The 22,727-nt window shown below is 36.7% G+C and overlaps 1 protein-coding gene across 3 annotated transcripts in view; it reads left to right on the top strand.

The window, feature by feature from the left end:
• Nucleotides 1–22,727, top strand: part of rarab (retinoic acid receptor, alpha b) — a 214,704-nt gene that overhangs the window by 181,554 nt on the left and 10,423 nt on the right. For all 3 annotated transcript variants that reach the window (XM_068217050.2, XM_005164029.6, NM_131399.1), the window contains 2 exon segments: nt 12,847–12,995; nt 22,231–22,372. In XM_068217050.2, the coding sequence (XP_068073151.1) occupies nt 12,847–12,995; nt 22,231–22,372 (291 nt within the window).

Here is a 22,727-nt window from a genome sequence, read left to right as displayed (position 1 = left end):
ATTTTAAGCTTGTTCTAACTGATGTTTGCTTGCATTCTTGCATTTACTTCTATTTTAATATGCACAGGGTTAGTGTTAGCTAATATATATTATATGGCCATGCATAATCATAGTAGATGAACTGAAGTCACTATATGTTGAAGTAAACTTGAGATTTATAAATGTTATCCTCAAGACTTGCATGGCTGACTGACTTCTCTGAAACACTTTTTTTGCCTCCATATATGCACATTAGAATTAAATTGAATTCATCATGCCCCAAAACACACTTTATAATATAATTGTTTCCCAGAAAAAAAATAAAAGTTCCATATATGCATCTCCTCCGTAATCTACATTTGTCACACGCCTGCCATGGCCAATGGTTTTGAAGTACCTGCAATTAGGTGATTTACAAATGAACAATAAATGCCGTGCCGCTTCCCCATACCATTCAGTCCATTCAGCATCTGACTGAACGCCACACAAAGAGCCTGTGTTTGAGCTGAATGAAGTTTGAATTGCTCTCTGAGCACTGCGAAAGCTCAATGAAAGCGGTTTTATACAGTGAAGATTACAGAAGACTTTATTAATTGAACAACAGGACTGGTTTGTGGGCAAATGCTGTTCTCATGACCCGTTGTGTGCTGTGTAAACAGTGACTCATCAATCAGAGCATGAGATCTTTGCGGATAGTCTGCTATGAGAGCTGCTTGGTACATTGCCTAAAAGAGTGATCCTGTTGGGGAGAGCCTTACACACGCATCTGTGTTCTACTTAAGATGTTTGCAGTTGTGGTCATTACAGTGTTGCAAGACAGAGTTTGACCTGCCAACAGTGTTTGATTGTCAAGCCGTTTGTGCTGCTCTAGTCACTTCTCTGAATCAGTAAATTCCTCAGGATTGACCAATCGATAGCTAAAGTTGTTGAGAAACTTGAGGTGTTGGCAAATAAACTTTGATTTCGGTCACTGTTACCCCCCTCCCCTTTCCCACCTAATTATGCTGGTTCTGCAGTCAGTGCTTGGTCAAAGGAACTTTGAACCTCTCAGATCTGTCCCATATTTGAGCCAAATGATGACGTAACTGACCGTCGCTGTGTAACATGTCCACAAATAAACATACTGTCTCACTGTCTGAATATGTCTTTGTTTTAAAAATGTATTTTACATCCAGTCTCTTTTGTGTAATTGATAGAGTCTTTTAAATTTATATACATATAGTTTATTGAATTTTGGGTATACTTTTTGTGGATATGTTAATGGGATAGTTCACCCAAAAATCTACTAATCTTTGACTTGTTTCAAACCGATTCGAGTTCCATTGATCAGAAAAGATGATATTTTAAAAAATGTTGGAAACCTGTAACCATTGGCTACCAGAGTAAGAACAAAAAAAATCATATGAAAGTCAGTAGTTACAGGTTTCCAGCATTCTTCAAATTAGCTTCTCTTGTCCAAAATAAGTTTTTTGTTCTGTTGAGAATTAAAAAAAATGATAACAGGGTGTCTGCAGGGTCTTAAAGTCTTAATGTTTTAAATCTCAAAATAAAAAAAATGTAGGCTTAGTCTTTAATTGACTGAAATAGTCTTGTAGGTCTTAATTTGTTGTTCATGTATTGCTACCCAATCTGGCCAAAACCCATATAATCACCAACAATGCATTTCAATAAAACTTTTAAGTTTTATTTAAAAAGTTCATTTTTAACTATGGTGTAATTATTATGTTTCCAATAACATTTGTTTAAAAGTGCTCCATGTATTTACTGCTGAGGAAGCTGACCTGGACAGATTGTTGTGCATATAGTTCATTATAGTTTTTAAAACGTTTAAAACATTTGTCCGTTTTTTTTATTATTATTAATAAAACAAATGTTTATATTGGAAAAAAAGAGTATGGATACAAGTACAGCTTGCTTGTTTTTACACAATGTTTAAAATATTTTGCTAAGAAATATCTAAAATATTTCAATTTATAATTAATTTATTGTACTATTAAATGTATTCAGTTATAATATTTTTTTTATAGGGCAAATAAAAATCTTTTTCATCTGGGCTATTTCAAAAATACTTTAGCGTTTAGCCCTTCATGAGTCTGTAATTTCATTCATAATGGTCTTTAAAAGTCTTAAATTTTACCTGGTGAAACCTGCAGAATCCCTGGATAATTTAATTATGTACCTATTTGCCATCCCCATACTTGCAACCATTGCGTTTATTTCTCGAAATGCAGTTCTGTCAAAGTCTGTCAATATGATGTTCAGTTAGAGGCCAAAAATGCTGAAGGTGGAGTACAGGCATACCAGCAGAGGAAACGCTGTACCAGGCAGAGCGAGCTCACTGTTCATGATGACTGAAATATTGGAGGAAAATCCTAAATATAAATTTGAAGGTGGTCACGTAATGCATTTTTTGAGGGTTGCTGTCTTCAGAAAAGTTTTAGATGTTTTGTTTTCACTTATTGTTTATTGTGGCACTTATTTATATTTTAAAAAATGTCAATAGAGTTGTACAAGTACAATTTGGACAAATTTTTTGGATCTACAGTTTTTCTTGTCTAGATTTTTAAAGATGGTATGAATACTGGTTTAAGAAAAAATGAAATAACTTTTTATAGTCTTCTTGGAAGTCTGAGGCCACTGGTAGTCTATAACAGCACATAAAATCTTAGCTTTTTTTTTTTATTCTGTTTTGATGATGATTTTTTTTTATATAGATTCTTAGCTCAGGCTGATGTACCTAATATTTAAACTTGTAAATCCAATTCTATGTCTCCATGTAAACACGTCTCTATGTTTGGAGGTTTTGCTTTTATTAATATATAAAATATATATAGGGTATTTCTCTCTTCCCTTAAGTGTATAAAAGCCTGTGAGACTGGATACCAGCGCAGTGGGTATAAATAAACTTTTTCACCACTTGCCCACCAAAATAGGTGGCTACTGGGGAGAAAAGCGGTCAATCATGTTCTCATTGACCAATAGCAGAGAAGAGGTGGGGCTTGAGGTGGATGAATCACCAGACTGATGTTCTGATCTAGGCCTGTGACTCACCAGCACTGTGGTGCAAAGTGACCTACATCGTAGTCTCACATGAGTGCATGCTTTTTATCCCGCTCGCTCCCTCATTTTTCTCCAGTGTCTCCATCTCTCTGTGCCCAGCAGCACTGGCCCATTACCATAATGGTGTTGGTAATGATGAGGCCTTGATTCCATTTGTATCCATCCCCCTCTCCCCCACTTACTGGTTTAACTTTGAATAACACAAAGAAACGGGGCTCATTTTTTATTGAGTGTGTGTCGGGCAAGTATAGTGAGGCTTAATAGTTGTACCAGGATCCACTTTCCCCAAGAGAGCTACCGCCAACGCTGAGAGGTATGCAGCGTTTTCTTTTCATGCTCTGCCCTATTTTTCCTCTCCCTCTGTCTCTCTCTCTCTTTCTCTCACACGCTCTCTATCTTTCTCACTCACACATAACTCTCAATCTTTCCACTATTTTTCTCACTTATACACACACACGCACATCCTTAAAGACTTTCACGCTATAATATTTTTCTCACTCTACATGCAGTAACATAATTGTCTTCTCGTATACAGTGTCTACTGCAGAGAGAAATAATGCTGACTGTAGCCCACTTTGACACGTCCTGTGAAATGTCAGTGTGCGTTAGTAGTACCAAGATTGCCAGGTTTTCACAACAGAATTAGCACACTGGCCAATCAAGCTACTCCAGCAAAACTCAAAATATGTCACTTCCATGTGAATTGTATGCATGTTTTACATCAATGTCTACGTTTAAATCATCTTTCCTTAAGTTTAAGAACACAGCTGATATAGTCTCACATGTGACTGCCATGTACTTTCTCAGTTCAAACTTTCTCAGTTAAAAAACATTGGAAGCGGGCAAATGTGGAACAGCTCTTGAGAAAGTAAACTAAACTGAACAAAAAGATATTACTATGGCAATAATTGTATATATAAAATCTCCAGTAAATATGATTGATTTTTATGTTCCGAATATTTGCATGCGCACACTCAATATCCAAAGCTCTTACAAATAGCATTTCTCCAGGAATATCACAAGAAAATATCTTTATCACAATTCTCAACAATAATACTGCATATTGCATGTTTTCACAGTATTATTCAGCTCTAGATTGAACCCCAAACTTGTGAATTACATTTTAATTATAGATATTTTAAAAATCCAAAATGATAATATAGGATATTTCTAATTAAATTGTGATTTATTGAATAATCTTCTGTAGTTTCCATATACTTTAGTTATTTAGCAACAATTCTGGAAAGTCCTGCCAATCTGTTGTCATGGAAATGGAAGAACAGCAACACACACAACCTGTCTCTACAATAGATTTCACAAAAGCGTGCTTAATCATATTTTAATTATTTTATAATTATATTTTTATTTTTAAATTTTAATTTTTAAATATGTTTGCTAAAATAAGTTATTTAAACCATTTGGATAAATAAAACAACCCATGGCAAGTGGTTAAAAGTAGCTCAATTGCATGGGAAAGCTGCAGATTTGGCAACCCTGGCTGATAATATACATGCATGTAAAAGAAGTGCTCCTCAGTCTGTAATAGTTATGTATATTCATAGAATTTGTGTATAGCAGTATAGTAATGCATATAGTTTGCACTACTTTTGAAATTTGCTAATAAATGCAAATCCTTTACTAAATGCAACAAAATGTAGCATGTAAACATCTTTTTGTTTGTTTCATATTTTCATATTGATAACTAAAAACAAATCGTATATATGCTGATTGCTGTTCATTTACATAACAAAAGCAGGGACCTATAAATGCAAACTTATTAGTAGTGAGATTATTTCACTGAAGTACAGAAAATATAATGGAGTTCAATTTGATATTTTAATGTAAAATTAACTTTTAGCTTCTAGCTTGACTTTAGTCAAGTCCAAACTAAGCCTCTTGGTCATAAAATGTTTGAATGCTTCTTCCCAAAGGTAAATCCTTATACAAATAATAGAAATTATCTAAAATGTATACAAAACAAATATTGGAGCATTACATTATATAACATGTATGTTCTACACTAGCATGTTTTTATAATGCAATTGTATTTTACATTTTTTTGTATTAATGTAATATATATTTTTTGTATTAGTAAGTCATTGTAAAATCTTATTAATCTTATTTAATTTATTGAATCTTTTGCAGTGTATAATAGTTTGGCTTTTTTTATAAAAAGAAAAGAGTCAGGGCACTTAAAAACAGTTAAAAACAGTTAAAGAGTCTCTTGGGCACACTGAGATGCAAGATGCATCTTTCTAGCCTTCACTTCTCTCAGCTGTTGCTTCTCTTCCTGTGACAAGACATCGCTGCCAGTTGCATGATCAGGCTGCTGTTCATGCCTTCATTGCCTCAGTCTTATTTCCTTTTGTTTAAAAAATCTAGTCCTAGGAGGAAACATTTTACTGGGTTTCTGTCAGTTTTCAAATTGATCCTAAAATACCTATGCCAACTTATAAAGCCTTGAATGGTCTTTTGCTGCAATATTTGTCTAAGCATTTAATCCCTTGCACCCCTGCAAGTACTTTACACTTGTTTGATGCTAGTCTTTTAACTGTTAAGTCAACGTAGCTAAAGTCTATGATGTATACTCTTCATTGGCCTTAAAATTGGGGAAATCTGTCCTCTGATGTTCAGAATGCAGGATTAAATCATCACTTAAAACGCATTCAAACAAAAGCTAAAAAAAAAATAGATGTTTTTGGATTTCAACTATTTCTTTGTTTTTATTATCTTGACTTTGTTTTTTGACTAGCTTTTAAGCATGTATTATTGTGTCTTTTACCTACTTTATATATGTAAAAGGCTTTGAAATACTACTTTTAAAGGTGCTATATAAAATTGCTGTGGTTGTTGTTTGTGTTGTAGTAGTAGTAGTAGTAGTAGTGGTAGTAGTTGTAATAGTAGTAGTAGTAGTAGTAGTAATGGTGGTAGTAGTAATAGTGTTAGTGGTGGTAGTAGTAGTTGTAATAGTGTTAATAGTAGTAGTAACGGTGGTATTAGTAATAGTTCCAGTGGTAGTAGTAATAATAGTAGTAGTAGTTGTAATAGTAGTAGTGGTGGTAGTAGTAGTTGTAATAGTGGTGGTAGTAGTAGAAGTAATGGTGGTAGTAGTAATAGGGTAGTAGTTATGGTGGTAGTAATAATAGTAGTAGTGGTGGTAGTAGTAGTTGTAATAGTGGTGGTAGTAGTAGAAGTAATGGTGGTAGTAGTAATAGGGTAGTAGTTATGGTGGTAGTAATAATAGTAGTAGTGGTGGTAGTAGTAGTTGTAATAGTGGTGGTAGTAGTAAAAGTAATGGTGGTAGTAGTAATAGGGTAGTAGTTATAGTGGTAGTAATAATAGTAGTAGTGGTGGTAGTAGTAGTATTTGTATTAGTAGTAGTGGTAATAGTAGTAGTAATATTGGTAGTAGTAGAAATTGTTGTAATAATGGTGGTGGTGCTGGTAAAATGACAACACAACTAATTGGAATGGTAAAGATTGTTGAAGACTGTAGATGTCTCTCATTTATAGCAAAGATCAAAAGTTGCTGTCCATTCTGTGATTCTCCAAGAGCACATGCATTGTTGCCATAGAATTGCTCAGAAACAAATCATTTAAAAGAATGTTCCTCTTGCAGTGGAAGCACTAATGTGTAACATCAAGGTAGTCGGTTCACTAGGTTTCAGAACAGAGCCAGTCTCTTGGCAGTTTTAATGTGATATTTATCCTGCCTGCCGGCTTAGGAATTGAGAGGAAGCGCATGGTGATGTCAAACAGCTCGACGTCCTCTGTAACTGCTGTCTTCCGTGTGCACAAGGGCCATCTCCGACAGGTGGTGAAACTGACCTGTTTTCCAAAAGCTGCACAGCGGTTAATGTAAGGTTACTCTGGGTCGAACCTCTGGGCATAATTAAAGCCAGTTTCAGCGCGAGGTTGTTCTCTCCCGAGCTACAGGCCAACTCAACAGCCATGACTAAGACATGTCTCCTCCGAGTGCGTAATTAGAGCGTGCCACCTGATCACAGCTTCACAGGAAGCCGCTTGTGCTGCCAGTTCTGCGGTTACTCGGGGTTATTCGGGTTCAGAAAAGCAGCTTCCAGCCCTCAAACTTTCTCTTATATAAGAGCCAGGGATTTCTTTTCAGTTCAGTTGAGCCGTTCAATTTTTAATTCAAGCTATTTATTATTGATCGGATCAAGTTTAAAGGAAGTTTGAGTCATTGTGGTGTGGGCTAGAGTCGATGGTGTAATTGTGCCCACCGCCCGAGCGGCTGCTGTCAGAAGAGCAGTTCCCATAACATTGTCCTGGATCTGGGCTGAGCTTTGTCCCTGTTATGGAAAATGTGGCACTCATATCAGAGCAGTTCAGTAGAAAGAGGTCAGACGGCGCTCTAGGGAATGAGCGAATGGCATAGAGAGCGAGATTTGGTGAAAGGGAACGAGTGCGCCGAGAGTGATTGGGAGAGAAATGAACGCTTTGACATGTAAAAACAGTCTCACCTTCTCGAAGCTCTCGTATTCGTGAGAGCTGGATGTGTGATGCCAGCCGGTAGTTTTTCTCACTTCCTGTCCTCTCTCAGTGTGTGAAAATACGAAGCGAAATACCATCTGCAAATGTTTTGCACTTGGACACCACTTTGCTTTAAATTTTTGCTTATAAGGGATCTTGTTTCAATTAACTTTTATTTGCCATTTGTAAGTTTTCAGTTGTGTATCAATTATTGGTTGTGAACAACTTTGAAGTCCAAAGGTAAAGTGTTGTAATTTTAGGTTATGCTGCTGTTTCCCAAACCACTTTGTTTCTAAGGTTTCTGTTAATGGTTGACTAATATATGTACACCTATTTAGCCTTTTTAGTATCCACTTTAATTATATTTTACTTATTCATTAAAAAATGTTGAATTAATTAAAGTAATTCACTTTAAATTGTATTTTATTATTTAATACTTTTAAATTATGTGATCTTACATTTGTCCTTTAAGTCTTGCCTTTGCTGCTGTCTTTAACGCCTTATTTACATTAATACATTTTAATTGAATAGTTTTAAAACGGCTTCAGAACAAAAACGATTCAAGTCCAAGCTAGCGTTATATCTAGCATTTCTAAACAGATCTCCGTCCACACTATACTGCTGAAAACACGCACCACGTGACCACACACACACACACTGTCATGCGCTGCAGCGTATGCGAAGGTCTTAGCCCCAGGCAGTCAGCTGGTGCAGCGGGAGCACACCTCCTCAGGTGAGAGCAGCGCATGTCGACAGTTCATCAAGCATATACCACTGGATCTCATCTCACTATAGTTTTTAAATGTGATATTTAATTCGTCTTGTCTCTATCTAATGACTTTTAGGTCTTTTGAGTCTATTACATGTTCTCAGGTAACGTGTTTTGGCTGAGCACAAAATATTAAATTATGTAACCATGTACACTGATTCTGCACATTTGACTGATCGCTTGACTTTATTTTGCTATATTGTATAAAGTTATCATGTTGATTTCCAGTATTGATTATTAAAACAAACTGAAATTCAGCAAGAGACATTCCTTTCATTAATTTTATTGAAAATGAAAGGAGGCAGTTATGTTATAAGCTTCGTTTTGTTATAAATATGCATACAGTAAAGTGACGTTGACAGTCATATAAATATGTAGCTACACAATGCCTCAACAGTTTTGGTGTCTGTTAAATTGTTAGTATCAAAATGAAAAGAGGCAGTTCCTTATATCATGTTTTCATTTTATTTTTAATGTGGTGAAACAATGTAGGCAGGTTGATGCGAATGATAATGTAAGTACTCTTTTTTCCTTTGAAGATTTACTCGACGTGTCTTCAGCAGTTTGTTTTCCATAACAAACTAGCAAATTCTAAACATCAGGAAAGTGTGCAAGACTTAAATTTGTGCACTAAATATTGAGAAAAAGCCCCAATCAGATCCGAATGTCTGCAGATGTCTTTTCAGATGTCTTCTTTTACCCTCATCCACACTGATATGGAGCAGCAGCATTTTAAAACCAAAATGGTCTCTTCAGCGTCTCCAAAAATTTCTGTTTTCGGGGCTCAAAAACTCTGGTGTAATGTGGACAGAAGGCGTAACCGTTACAAAAGTTATGAGTTTTAAAACTAAAACATGTAAACAGGGCCTAAATATTGGCAAAGAAAATCAAGGGTTCGTTCCGGCCTTCATGATAAACCTAGTATTATTAGCAAATTCTTGTGGTTTGGAAAAAATGCTAATTTCTATAGTTTTATGGCTGTTTCTAGGAATTTGATGAAATGCAATGGTCAGGTGAATTCTGTAAGTCTGGGAAACTCAACTAACCCAAATGATTACTGCCTGATTGATTCTGTTTTTTATTTCACAGTTTCACATCATTATTGTATTTTTATCTTGTTTTTCAACCTTTGCTAAATAAAACACTTCAGCTCTCTCAACACAAGTCGCTTTGCGTTCGATCATGTGCTGGGGATGCGTGTTTGTGGGGACGTTTGCTGGTTGTGTGTGGAAAGAGATAAGAACTCGACATCCTCATCTGACTCTGTGCCGGTGCCAGTGCGTGTATTTTTAGCTTTTTGACTGTGCTTTTTCTGAACACAGGAAATAGACTCATACGGTTGCCCACCGGCTCAGCAACAGTGTGGGTGTTGCGAGGTGGAGATGAGGCCTCATTTTCTGTCATACCTCTCGCAGTAGACGAAGGTGTGCAAGATCTGTTTAAATGCACTGTTAAATGAATGTCACCAGTTTTCTAATGATTAAAGAGAAAGTTGTCTCATCATTCAGGCATTTGTTTGGTGGTCTTGATGTTTGCGTTTGTGAGGTTTTGGCTGTGCTAAAGGTTGGCACAGACTCTGTTTCTGTTTAAGGTTGATTAGATATCTGACTTACTTAGATAAGTGTAAAGCAGACCTCACTGCCTGTCACAGACCCCACAACCATCACAAACCGATTTATCAGATCAAGGTTTCAATACCCCATCACAAATATTATTGAATTTGGATAATTCAATTAAACAAAAGTGTCAATGAAAACCTTAACATTGTTATGAAAGACTTTCATATGAATGCAGTTAAATTTCTTTATATTGATTAACAAATCCCACAAAAGAAAATCTGTTTTTCCAAAAAACTGACATGTTTATCATTAACAGATGAGTTGGACTTTAAATGAATTATCAGAAAATCAGAAACATTCTTTAGATTCCTTTTTTTTTTTTTTTTGAAATTGTGTGTTAAAAGTGTGTAGCCTTGATTAGCAAAGATAATTAAAAAAATAAGTAAATAAGTAAAATATTACTGTGTAATTTTGGCAAATACAAATATTTGAGCGATTCCATGCAAATGCCAACCTTGCCATAAAATAATGAAGTTTTCACCAAAATATTGAAACTCTTTTTTTTGTGTCCAGGCCTGTTTTTTAAAGTGCTGTAAAAGTACTCTAAATGTCCCTGTCAATGTTTTCAAACAATTATATTTGATCCACCAAAGACACACAAGTGCAGATTTCACACCACATCCATTATGAAGAGATGTCACATCCATAACCAAGCTTTTTTCCTAATAAATGCAAAAATGTTAAATAAAATTAAATCAATCATTTTTGTTCTATAGTGAGCCGATCTCATCCTTTTGAGTAGCATCATTTCTTTTGGGTTGTGCAGCTTAATTCACAGATTTTCTAAAAAGTATGTTGTATACTGTAAACTTGCAGACTTTTTTGGTCACATCCATAACAGATGTTTATTTTCCTCATTTAAAATATAAAACATGTTTATTGACTGATATTTTTCTGATCCCATAACTCTGTGATTAGTTGTTTTGGAAAAACAGGTGCTTTAATATAATGTTAACAAATACTTTCTTTTTGAAGCTTTACTGCAAATTTCACATCAGTAACGCTGGAAATGCTCATTTACAGTTTTTATTTCTTCCATATATGGAACGATTGCAATAAGATGAGGAACATTCTTTCGTTTGTTTGTTTTAATCTAATCATATATGCTCTAGAATCCTTAGTTCTGCAACCAGCTACCAAGTGGCCTCAGGATTTGCAATTTTAGGGTGATTAAAGGCTTCTTGGTTCTTTAGGACAAAAAGTATTGGACCATAAAAATGTCCTGACGGTACATCCTGTTTCACAGAAAACTCCCTGGTTATGTCAGTGTTGTCTTGATGTCTTTACTCAAATTTCTTACTTTCCTTTTTGTACTTGCTATGTGCCCGCTAAACTTAAGTTTGAGTGATGACTCTCTGAAAATCCCAACTTCAGTTCAACGTGCTGAATCAGGAGAACTACCACAGCAAGAGCCCAACTAGAGCTGATGTGGAGAACCAGCCTGAAGCTGACTAATGTTCCATTCATCAACATTCATCAGCTAATGCTTAAATATGAAGCCCTGCTCACACTTTGCAATTTTTAGCCACAATTTGGTCCTCTGAGACAAATTTGGGAAATCTTAAGACTCCTGAAATCCTAGGTTAAGATTTGTGATTGTTAGTTTGACATGATTACTGACAGCTACTTAATGACCCTTGTGTTCAGGTTTTCCCTCTGATGAAGTTCTGGCAGAGTCAGAAGTTTTCAAACGTTATCCTGTAGTATGACTTGAGCTAGGATGACTGTCAAACCAGGAACTAATAGGAGTCCTGTATCTGATGATGCAATCAACAATCTTCAAACCATTATTGAGGCACACTTTGAGCAAAATTACAGAATGTTTGTTTGATCATTTCAGATCATGGGTTAGCAAATGTGTCACAGATGGATGACCTCAGTTTTCTTGCATGTTTGTGTTTGGCGCATCTTGATTGTTCAGTCTGACATTATGAGATCTTACAGTGTGACATGGGAACCATGTTTGTGTGGTCTGACAGGCTACAGTCAGTTAGGATTATTAAAAATCACACAGTGTGAGCTGAACTTGAGGTCTACAGTTTGACTCTTTGTGACATCTGTCATGGATTATTAAAACTACACCTGAATCTCTTCATAGCTCAATTGCTGACAGACCCAGTCACTGCACCCACATAGTAGCATGTTTTCCTTCACTGAGAACTTTTCTCTTCATCTGTCATTTACCTACATGGCATTTGTGGAACACGGCAGGATGAGAGAGAAGATGGTGGCAGAGAAGAGAAACATACGGGTTGCAAAGTGAAAACGTCCATCAAAATGTTTTTAAAACTATACTGGTGCCATCATTGGCGTATCGCAGACAATTTTTTACATGTGGGCATATTCATGCAGCTATGTGGAGAATTTTGGCTATTTCTAAACGCATTTCTTTGCTGTTTTGTACTCTTGACCCGTGGAGAGGGCAGTGTGTTCTCTGAGTTGTGGGTTTCCCCTCATGGTCTGCTATTTAAGTCGCGTGGTGGTTTCATAAGCTCTGGATCATGGCAGCTCTTGATAGTGCTGTGCTGCTCGGGCGGCCACTCCACTCCAGCACAGCATGTGGTTTCTCCCTCCACGCCCCAGCTGACTGTCATGACTTTATTAATTAAGGCTGGCACTCGTCCCAGTCGGTAGCAGCTGAAACGGGGAAGAAAGCAAAGTGAGAGTGTAAGGAGAGCGTGACACCAGCCTCTCTGACTGCTCGCTCCAGGAATGGAGACGTTCTCCTGACAGGCGTGACCTTCGCCGCTGATCAGGATGCACATTTTCCCCTGGCTGAGCCATCCTGTGGAGTGCAGGACTCTTTTGAATGTTGAAGGTCTTTGTGGACTTGCTAAATGACAACATGCTGTTTTCTCGGATGCATCTGTGTGGGAGAATTATAGCACATTAATGAGGTAAACTAATGTCCGTTTCTGTTTTCTTGTAGCTGTGGAGACCCAGAGCACAAGCTCAGAGGAGATCGTACCCAGCCCTCCTTCACCGCCACCTCCACCACGGGTCTACAAGCCCTGTTTTGTCTGCCAGGACAAGTCCTCGGGCTACCACTATGGAGTCAGCGCATGTGAAGGGTGTAAGGTAAGGCCACGCTTCCAACTGATATTGACATTTCAGTGGTCTGATCGGCAGTGCTTTGCTGATCATATTACTGTGTACACCTTATATTAACATGGGTTCATATGCATCTCTTGTTTAGATTATCAAGACTAGGCTTCTGCCAGTTTTCCTTGTTGTGATTATTTGGTGATTATTGGCACTTTTATGATGATAAACAGTATCCGCTTGTTAAGTGTGACATCACGCAAAGTGGCTTCAGTGTCCAAGCGCGCTATCAAACTGTATGGTGGAGACTCAACAAATAGTAATAATAACTGTTTACAAAGTAATGTAATACTTTGAAAAATCACATTTGCTATATATATATATATATATATATATATATATATATATATATATATATATATATATATATATATATATATACATATACATATATATATATATATATATATATATATATATATATATATATATATATATATATATATATTAGTGCGGTCAATCGATTAAAAAAATTAACTAATTAATCGCACCTTTTTTAAAAAAATAATCGCGATTAATCGCATTTAAAATACTGAAACTTGTAGTTTTGGCTATTTAAATGTAAAATTAATGTAAACGCAAGACAAAAACTATTTAAATTCAAAATATAATTGTTTAATAGAATTTTTGTTTAACTTGTAACACAGATTTCTTAATGCAAACAACATACCCACTATAAACCATCAAGATCCTGCTTGACAGCCATATTTATTACAGAAATTAAAACACAGGCATGTCAATGACATTTAAATTTCAAAACAATCAATGCCAATAAAGAAAACATTGATTTACATGTTGGATTCTAAGTGGACTGCAAAAAAATGCCAAAATACAGGAATTGCAGATATGGAAAATGAAAAATTATAATAATAAACCATAGAATACAAACTGTTGCACTCATTGTAAAGTTTTATTGCTGTGAGTTAAAAACATTAGTTATAGAGTAGAAACAATTTTGCTTAATCCTCCTTTACATTCATCCAGTTGCTAAGACTAGGAGTATCCCGCAAGTGCACAGAGACTCCCAAATGCCCGCAAATGAATGATAATTTCTTGCAAACCGGTCATTAAATACATTGCACACCCCTCTCGCCCCTACTCAGATACGTCGCTCACTCCACCCCTGACACCCCTCAACGGGCCTCAATATATGCCTAGTATCCAATGGCCAGAAATTGATACATTTTCAATAAATTGTTAAAATATTGTTGTACACAACAGTCTCTGTCCTTACTGCATCCCATGCACCATGATTTTATATAGTTCACTTTAATGTATGATATGACCAGAAAGTGTTCATAAATTAATATTTTCTCAATTCAAATGAGTAGTGGCTTAGACCCAGAAACCATATTCCATACTGTTATGACTTCTCGTTGTTAATCTAGAGACTGAAATATGTAACCTTTATACTGTGACCATTTTGTGTAATACTAGATGAAAAGAACCATGCAGCAAAAAAATAAAAATAAATAAAAGAATCATTCATTATACAAAATCTAACATAAACAGAAAATAGTAATAGTAAAGAAGAATTATATAGAAAACATAAAAATAAATGAAAATATTCCAAAAACATTAAATCCCACAGGAGAAGAGGACAAGTGGTGCTGAAAGAAAAAAAAAACAAATTCCATTCCAAACAGTATTACATAACAAGCAGATTATCATGATATTGACTGAAGTTGCAAAAAAGCCTACTTTATTATGAATAATAATAACAAAAAATGCTTTGTGTATCATTATCTATACATGTTCAGAGTAAACAGATGTTTGATGAAAATTTTAGAAAGTCAGAGTTAACAAACAAAAGGCCTATAAATAGTCACTGAATCATCAATGTTGTAGGCCAGATTAACATTTGAATATGTATGATTGAAAATAAATCACCTGTTAAGTCTATAGGCATTGCTGTAATGAACACCACTGCCAATGCAGCAATCCGAATATTATTAAAAACACTATAAAGGATTAAATAGCAAAAGCTATTTGAGCCGAAATGAATGCATTTGACCAGGTGAGCGCTATAAAATAATCTGGATGGATGCGTTTTCTACCTTTGGAATGTCTGCTGCTTATTATGTGAAATGTATTATCCTGAGCCAGTGGTACAATATTTCCAGGTGCTTCAAAAATTCCGTCTCTGATATGATAGCAATTGGTTTCAGTAGTATATTGGTAGGTTAATTGAACTCTCTGCAAATTCCATGTTGTTCAGCTGGTACAACTGGATCAACAAAAATAGACTTTGGTATTTAATACTATGGTCTTGTGTGTATGTACTTAATTTAGTGTGCATATTTTCCATTTTGATTGATGTCATATATTAACCTTTAAGTTGTTCATACTCGTTTCCTTTTTTTAAATTAGATTACTGAAGTGTATTAAAGGGATGTCATCTTGCATGCTCTTGAAGTCTAGCTGTAAAAGCACTCATTTAATAACCGTTTAATATAATACTGGTGCATCCTCATACGAAAGAATGGCTCATGGTACACATTTGGGATTCATGCCTAGTTCATATTCAGTCCCCTTGGGTGTTTTCTGGCATTGCCACCGTTGACAACCTCCAGCACTGACATTTTCTCTGTGGGGGGAAAAAAAGCCCCCATTGGCACAGCGGTGAACTCGAGTCTTTTATTTCTGTGCTACTTAATAATTGAAAACTGGTTGTGTATACAGTGTATGATCTACCCTGTGTCTCCCAGAGAAAGAGAAGCACAGGGGTTTGGAGTTGAACTATGATAGTTACAAAGCCCCCTTATCCGAGCGCCGCCGCAGGGAAGCGTGGGTGGAGAGTGTGCACGTGCGCACATACACACGCTACAGCTCGCCGAGAAATAAACATGACTTCATTAAATTTGCATGTGCTATCTTCTCCCTTTCTCGCTGCCTTTGAACGGTGGGAGGACATATCAGCGCTTGTCTTTTCCTTCAAAAAGCACCCATCACTCTCCTGCTCTCGCCCCTACAGCCTGTCTGCTTTCAGATGAACAAAAGGAGGAGGCAGCGTTTGGGATATATGTCCTGAAGTTAAAAACTTTTTTGCACATTTGTAAAGATTGTTGATGCTCTTTTTGCTCAAGTGGTAGCTCCACCGACTGTTACCTTTGAAACCTATGAATCACTTAATTGAGCCTAACGGTTTGATTCAATTTGATTGAGGAATAGTTAACAATAACATCTACAGCATATACTCCACATTTATCACATCCATGTTGTGGGCAGCAGATTAAAGGTTCAATTAGTCAGTATTAGATACGACACCATCAAATGTTAATGTTTGGTAGCTTCTCGGTAGAATACAATGAGTATCACTATTTTTTGTTTTGCTTAAAATCCAGATCACAATCTTCTCTCGATTCTGTAGATGTAAAATAAAAGTTATAGTAATATTCTGATTTCTCAAACATATGGTAAAACAACAACAATTATAATTTTAGGCCTACGTGTAGGTCTACTGTTGGTTAAAACCCTAAATTTTGTATAGACTGTGTCTTGGTTACTAATTCACAGTAAAGTGATAGCATCAAAATACAACTCTTCATAATTCTGAAGTTGAATAATAATGTTTGAGACATATGCTTGCCATTTGTCGTTGACAACATAATTAGACTATTTTATTTCAAAATGAAACATTGTCATCTTCAGATTCCCTCTTGAACGTTATTCCCAGTTCCCAAACTGAATGTTATTTTAGAACTTTATTACCTGTTGTTCACAGCTTATGCATGCTCTGTTCACTAAATTAGACATCCCTGTCGAACACACACGCGTTGTCTTGGTAGTAAACAAACAATGCGTCAGCTCATGTGTGATTTTGTGGCCACAAATATCTTTTTACATTAAGATAGAAATTACATTTTGGGGTGAATTATGCCTTATTAAACAGCATGTGACACTTTCTACACCATTTGGAGGTATCCATGTTTCTGAGCAACGATTATGAAACATGAAGACTTGTGCAACCGCTTTAACACGGTGTACACAGGGTCTTAAAGTTTTAAAAGTTGATAAATCAATGTAGAGATTGTTAAGGCCCTTAAAGTCTTAAATGCCATTTTGCAAGATATTTAATTCGATATCATTTTTGATTATGCAATGTATGGTTGAATGTTAAAGTTAACCTGAATTCTGTTAATATCAGGATGATGTTTAGTTTATAAAATAAATAAAATCTTGCTAGATTTGCTTGCTTTGCTTTGTTTATTGCAGTAACCAAGGCAACTCCATTATTTCTGTATTTCTATAGCCACCACCTGCTGAATCAGCTAGATTTAATAGACTTTTTTCAGTATAACGTTTTAGTTTTGGATTAGTGCCTTAAATTAATATTTAGTAAATAAACTGTTAGTTAAAATCTTGCCAGTGTTTCCGGTTGAAACCTAAAGCGGTTATAAAGTACTAAAATATAGGTAAAGGTCCTAAAAGGTATTTATTTTCACTCTATTTATTGTATTCATTATTGTATATATGCTGTTACACTTCTTTCAAAACCTTGATAATATAATTGGCAGAATCGTAGAAAAGCAGAATTAAGATTGTGTGTAGAGTCGAATCGATTTTTTGCATGTATAGCATTCATCAAAGTTGTAGATTTGACTTTTTATATGCCGCTACTGTTGTTCCCAGATTTTCTCCACTGAGCTTGTTGCAATGCAATATAGGACAAGCTTCACAATGGGGAAACATTGTAAATGCTACATTTACATGGTTCAAGTGGTCCAATTTTAGTATCTCACTTCAGTTTTTTTTTTCTCTTTTCCTCCCCTCCCATGTGGCACAGATCAGATATGACCCACTAATGTGTAATCAAGAACAAAGGCACACAGATTTAGTTATTCTCAGTTGGTTTCAGGCCTAATTTTTACTGTGGAAATTAATTCGATATGAATCGTATACTTTTATTTGTGTCTGCCATGCATGTGAGTGGGTACGGTGAATGACGTCCTCTGTCATTGGTGGTGAATGATGTCAACTCGGCTGGATGCCAGCCATGTTCATATGATGCTTTTCAAAGGCACAGTGGAGGACGAAGGTTAAAGCCACCAGAGTCATGTTGAAGCATTGTTTTTTCTGACCTTTAAAGATCAAGTTGTGGCTTGTATTCTCATTTTGTCTGCACCAATTGCAAATCATACCATTTTTAACCTATTTTTCAGCCTAAGATTTTATGGGTCAATATGTTATGCTGGTTTGCTAGTGTATAATGAATAGGGATTGCTTTTAATAGGAAACTGAATAATTACTTTATTTAAAAATAAAAAAAAAAGAGTAATATATTGTTCATCAAGACCTGCAGTATACATGAGACTATTTTATTCCTTAGGAAGGCAGCTCACTAAATCTTCACACCTAACAGAGTACAATAACTTTAATCTTACGCACAGCCGCTTTTAGTCACACCAAACAGACAGGCGGCCCTATTTTGATCTAATGCTCTCTTTTCTCCAAATCCAGTGGAAATGGAGTGCACACTTCACACAAACACCAACACACACAGGCTCCTCCGTTGTCTCAGTGCGCCTGGGGGTTTGTGCTCATGTCCAGGATTAGTGGAGACACTAAAGAGGCTTAGTGCTCTGCCAATGGGAGCCACAGCAGACATCAAACCATTTCCTTCCTGCTACATTCGGTTCACAGGATCTCCCCAGCAGGTCAGGGCTGGGTCATATTGTGGTACACAGAGGTCAGATGATGCCCAGTGAGAGATTAGGATCACAGATCAGCCCTGTGTCCATAATGTCCTCTAGCTCTTTCACATATGCATTTTTTTTAATCCTATTCCTGCATCTCGGACAAGAATTTTCTTCCAAGTTTGAATCTGGATAAGTCTTTTTTGTTCTTGCTGTTAATAAAGGCTGATAGAAGCAACAACACTTTCTTATACCAAATAGCAATTGATTTTGCTTCCCAAATGACATCTGATCGATGGGTGATTTGCTTTTGTGCACTCATAGATTTTTTTTCAGTGTCGATCATGTGTAGAGCATCCACCAATTCCTAAATAGTCTCTCTGCTGTAGTATGTAGTAATGTAGTAACAGTTACATGTTGAGAAAGGTAAACAGATGAGATGAAATTGCTTTGTTAAATAATGGGGTCGGTGCAGTGTTAATGCAAGCTACATCTGCCACTGTCAATAATATCAACAATGTTGGAAAGGAAGTAAAACCAGCAATGCTTACATTTTTACAATAACAACATCATTTTTACATAGCGATTTTGCTACCCTTACAATTTTGGGGATCAACTTTTTATTTTTTTGTCCCTTTCTTTACCAAGGCTGCATTTAATCATTCATTCATTTCCCTTCGGATTAGTCTCTTTATTTATCAGTGGTCACCACAGTGGAATGAACCACAAACTTATCCAGCATGTTTTTATGCAGTGAATGCCCTTCCAGCTGCAACACTGCAGTGGGAAACAGCTATTCACTAGCATTCACACACATACACGGGCCAATTTAGTTTATCCAATTTACTGCATGTCTTTGGACTGTGGTGGAAACCCATGCAAACATGGGGAGAACATGCAAACCCCACACAGAAAAGTCAGGGCTCGAACAAGCAACCTTCTTGCTGTGAGGCCACAGTGCTAACCACTGAGCCACAGTGCTGCCCCTGGGTGCATTTTTTAAGCAATAATACTGTGACAAAATAGTGTGAAACGTTTTTGGTACCATGACATGTTTTTCAGAATTAAGCCACATCTTGATTAGAAGATGCACCAGATCAAAGAGTCGTCACATGGGTGTTTTGTAGATTCTTTCAGAAACCGTGTAAAATAGGCTGCTGGAAAAAAATGTCTCATGGTAATGAAACAACAATATTTTGAAATTAAATGAACACTAGCATTTTCAGCAGCCATTGCTCAGAGTATCTGTTCCCTTTTCTTTTAATGGCCCACCGCTGCGGCCCGTAATCCAGTGGAATTACCCAGATGCCCCTTTGTTGCCAGAGCATTCTTCACACCTTGTGATGATATTGAGCCTCATTCCTGTGGCTTTCAGACCTGAGCAGTGGCGGCACAGAGCAGAGAGTGAAGCAGGTTGAGAAAAAGAGGCCTTTTGATTGTGGATTGGTGTGACATTTGTCATGGGTTTGTTATCAGTGAATCAGCTCTTCAGGTGAGACGGCAGTCGGCTGTACAAAGGGTACCGTTGGCCAGATTTCACGCATTCCTTTTTTTTTTGGGACAGGATGAAGCGAATGCTTCATATTTCTTGTAAACTGTGTAAAAAAAATGTGTGGCCATATTTCAGTACAGCACATACAAAGTATGTAACAACTGCAAGAAGAATTTTCTGTAAGAGCACTAGTTTTCAAAATGTGTGAAATTATTTTAGTTCAAAGTGGAATTAAAAGAAAATGTGCAGCATTGAACTTCATACAATGTGCATGTACCTTAGCGACTAACCTGCAGATGCTGTATTCGGTGGAAGCTTTTTCATCTGAATCTACCACAATGACCTCCAACAATGACCTCCAGAAGATCAGAGCTGGCATGAATTAAACATGGCCGATGAATGAGAGCTCCTCTGTAGGGAGATCAGGCCTCTGGGCAGCGCATTAGAAAGCCATTTCAGCTCTGCGAGGCGAGCACACGTTCTGTCACACATCTGCCATGCTCACCTTTTCCTTTATTACTTTTTCATAGCTGAGACCGAGTGTGAGAGGGACGCGTCCTTTCAGCATGCAGGACATGTCCTTGGACAGCTTTTGGTGAAATGACATGAGTGTTTTTATATGGCAGCTGCTGGACAGACCTGTCAAAAGCACACGTACACTAAAAGCTTCACTGGGTGCCCTGACTGATATGTTGAAGGCTTTTCCGCTAAAAGCCTTTGGGATTATTGTTTCTAGAGCACAAAGGCTGGATGTTGTTTTTACTGTAGGCTTGCATTGAAAACTGTACCATGACTAGAATGCAAATTCAGAGAAATGCAGTACTCTCTATAGCTAAGTTTGAGATTGATAGAAGTTTCAGTAAGACTTTTTTTTTTAATGCAGTTCAAATGTTTTAGCTTGATATTAGTTTCATATTAGTTTTCAATGCAGTTATTTTAGAAAAGCAACAAGTATTTTTACAATTGCAGGATCAGTTAACCTTACTGAATGAGTATTTTGTATCATCTCTTTTGTGTGTTCACATGGCAAATGCAGAAATTGTTATTATGTATGAAATTAATGAAAATTCTATATATTTCTGACTGTATTTATTATTATTCTTACTATGGTATTGCGTTTTTATATTGGCTGTTTTTCAACTATCAGCCGAGGCATTAATTTTGAGATTACCAGATTGTTGTATTTGTGTCAGTTAGTATTTTGGAATCATCCATCTCTTCTAATAACATCTGTAGCAGTGTAGCTTCTAGAATCCATTTCAGATGCGAAACCATCTGTTTTATAAAATATTTCCGCCACAAATCTGTAGAATGCAGGGATTCCTCTGGATCTTGTTTTTCTTATGGATGCTTTGAACCCACATACTGTGTTTCCCAGTCAGCGACTCCTGCACACACACACACAGAGAGAGAGAGAGAGAGAGAGAGAGAGAGAGATGCTGATACCCATGTGCCCAGCGGCAGTCACGAGTGAAGCTTTCACTGTCTAATCCTCTGCCAGAGCGCCGTGGTTGCAGCACAGCAGCTGAAATCTCTTCCACAAGCCTACGCACGCAGTGTTTGACGTCTGCTCTTTGATTGTATGTGGCTTCAGCTGCATCTTTTTAGCCGTTCATGACCTCTGACTGACTCTCTGCCCTCGAGAGTCTGACCAAGCAGTAATTAAGATCAGCAGAATAATGTGAATCTCTCATTTGCATCCCTCCGCTTGAGTCTATGAGGGTTAAGCTCTGCTGGGTATTAGCCAATGGGAACCTCTGGGCACTTGAACTGGGAGATAATACCCAGCAGCCATAACACTGCTCAATCCAAGCTGAGCTCAGCTGGCCATTATGCCAAGAAATGAAGTGTTTGGGTGCCTGAGAGAGTCGTGTTTATGCCACGGTTGTTTATTTGTGTTTTTGTGTGTTTGTGTATAGCAAAGATGCGCATACATGAATATCTGGTGAATCATAAGTGGGTTTATGTAACCGTTCCTTCGCAGTCGTGATGACTTTTGGGGGTTGGTGTTAATTCGCATGAGTGTGTGTCATTTGTGCATCTTCCAGCTATAGTAAACCTTCATGTTTGCATTTCTCCTCAGGGTTTTTTCCGGAGAAGCATTCAGAAGAACATGGTGTACACCTGCCACAGAGAGAAGAGCTGTATCATCAACAAGGTCACCCGAAACCGCTGCCAGTACTGCCGACTGCAGAAGTGCCTGGAAGTGGGCATGTCTAAAGAATGTAAGTGTCTTGGGTACTACACTGCATGCGTGCTACATGACCAAAAATATGTTCATGAAATGACTTGAAGTCATAGTAAGGTTTTGGGAGACTATTATCTTGCTATAGTACCATACCCAGAGGAAACCCATGCGAACGTTGGGAGAACATGCAAACTCCACACAGAAACGCCAGCTGGAAGTCTGGTACATGTTTGGCAGTTGGCCAAAATACATTGCATGAGTCAAAATTATTATATATAAATATATATATATATATATATATATATATATATATATATATATATATATATATATATATATATATATAATAATTTTATTATATATATATATATATATATATATATATATATATA

This window comes from Danio rerio, chromosome 3 (assembly GCF_049306965.1).
Source record: "Danio rerio strain Tuebingen ecotype United States chromosome 3, GRCz12tu, whole genome shotgun sequence".
In the NCBI taxonomy this organism is placed as follows: Eukaryota; Metazoa; Chordata; class Actinopteri; order Cypriniformes; family Danionidae; genus Danio; species Danio rerio.
This window is presented reverse-complemented; position numbering and strand designations above follow the sequence as displayed.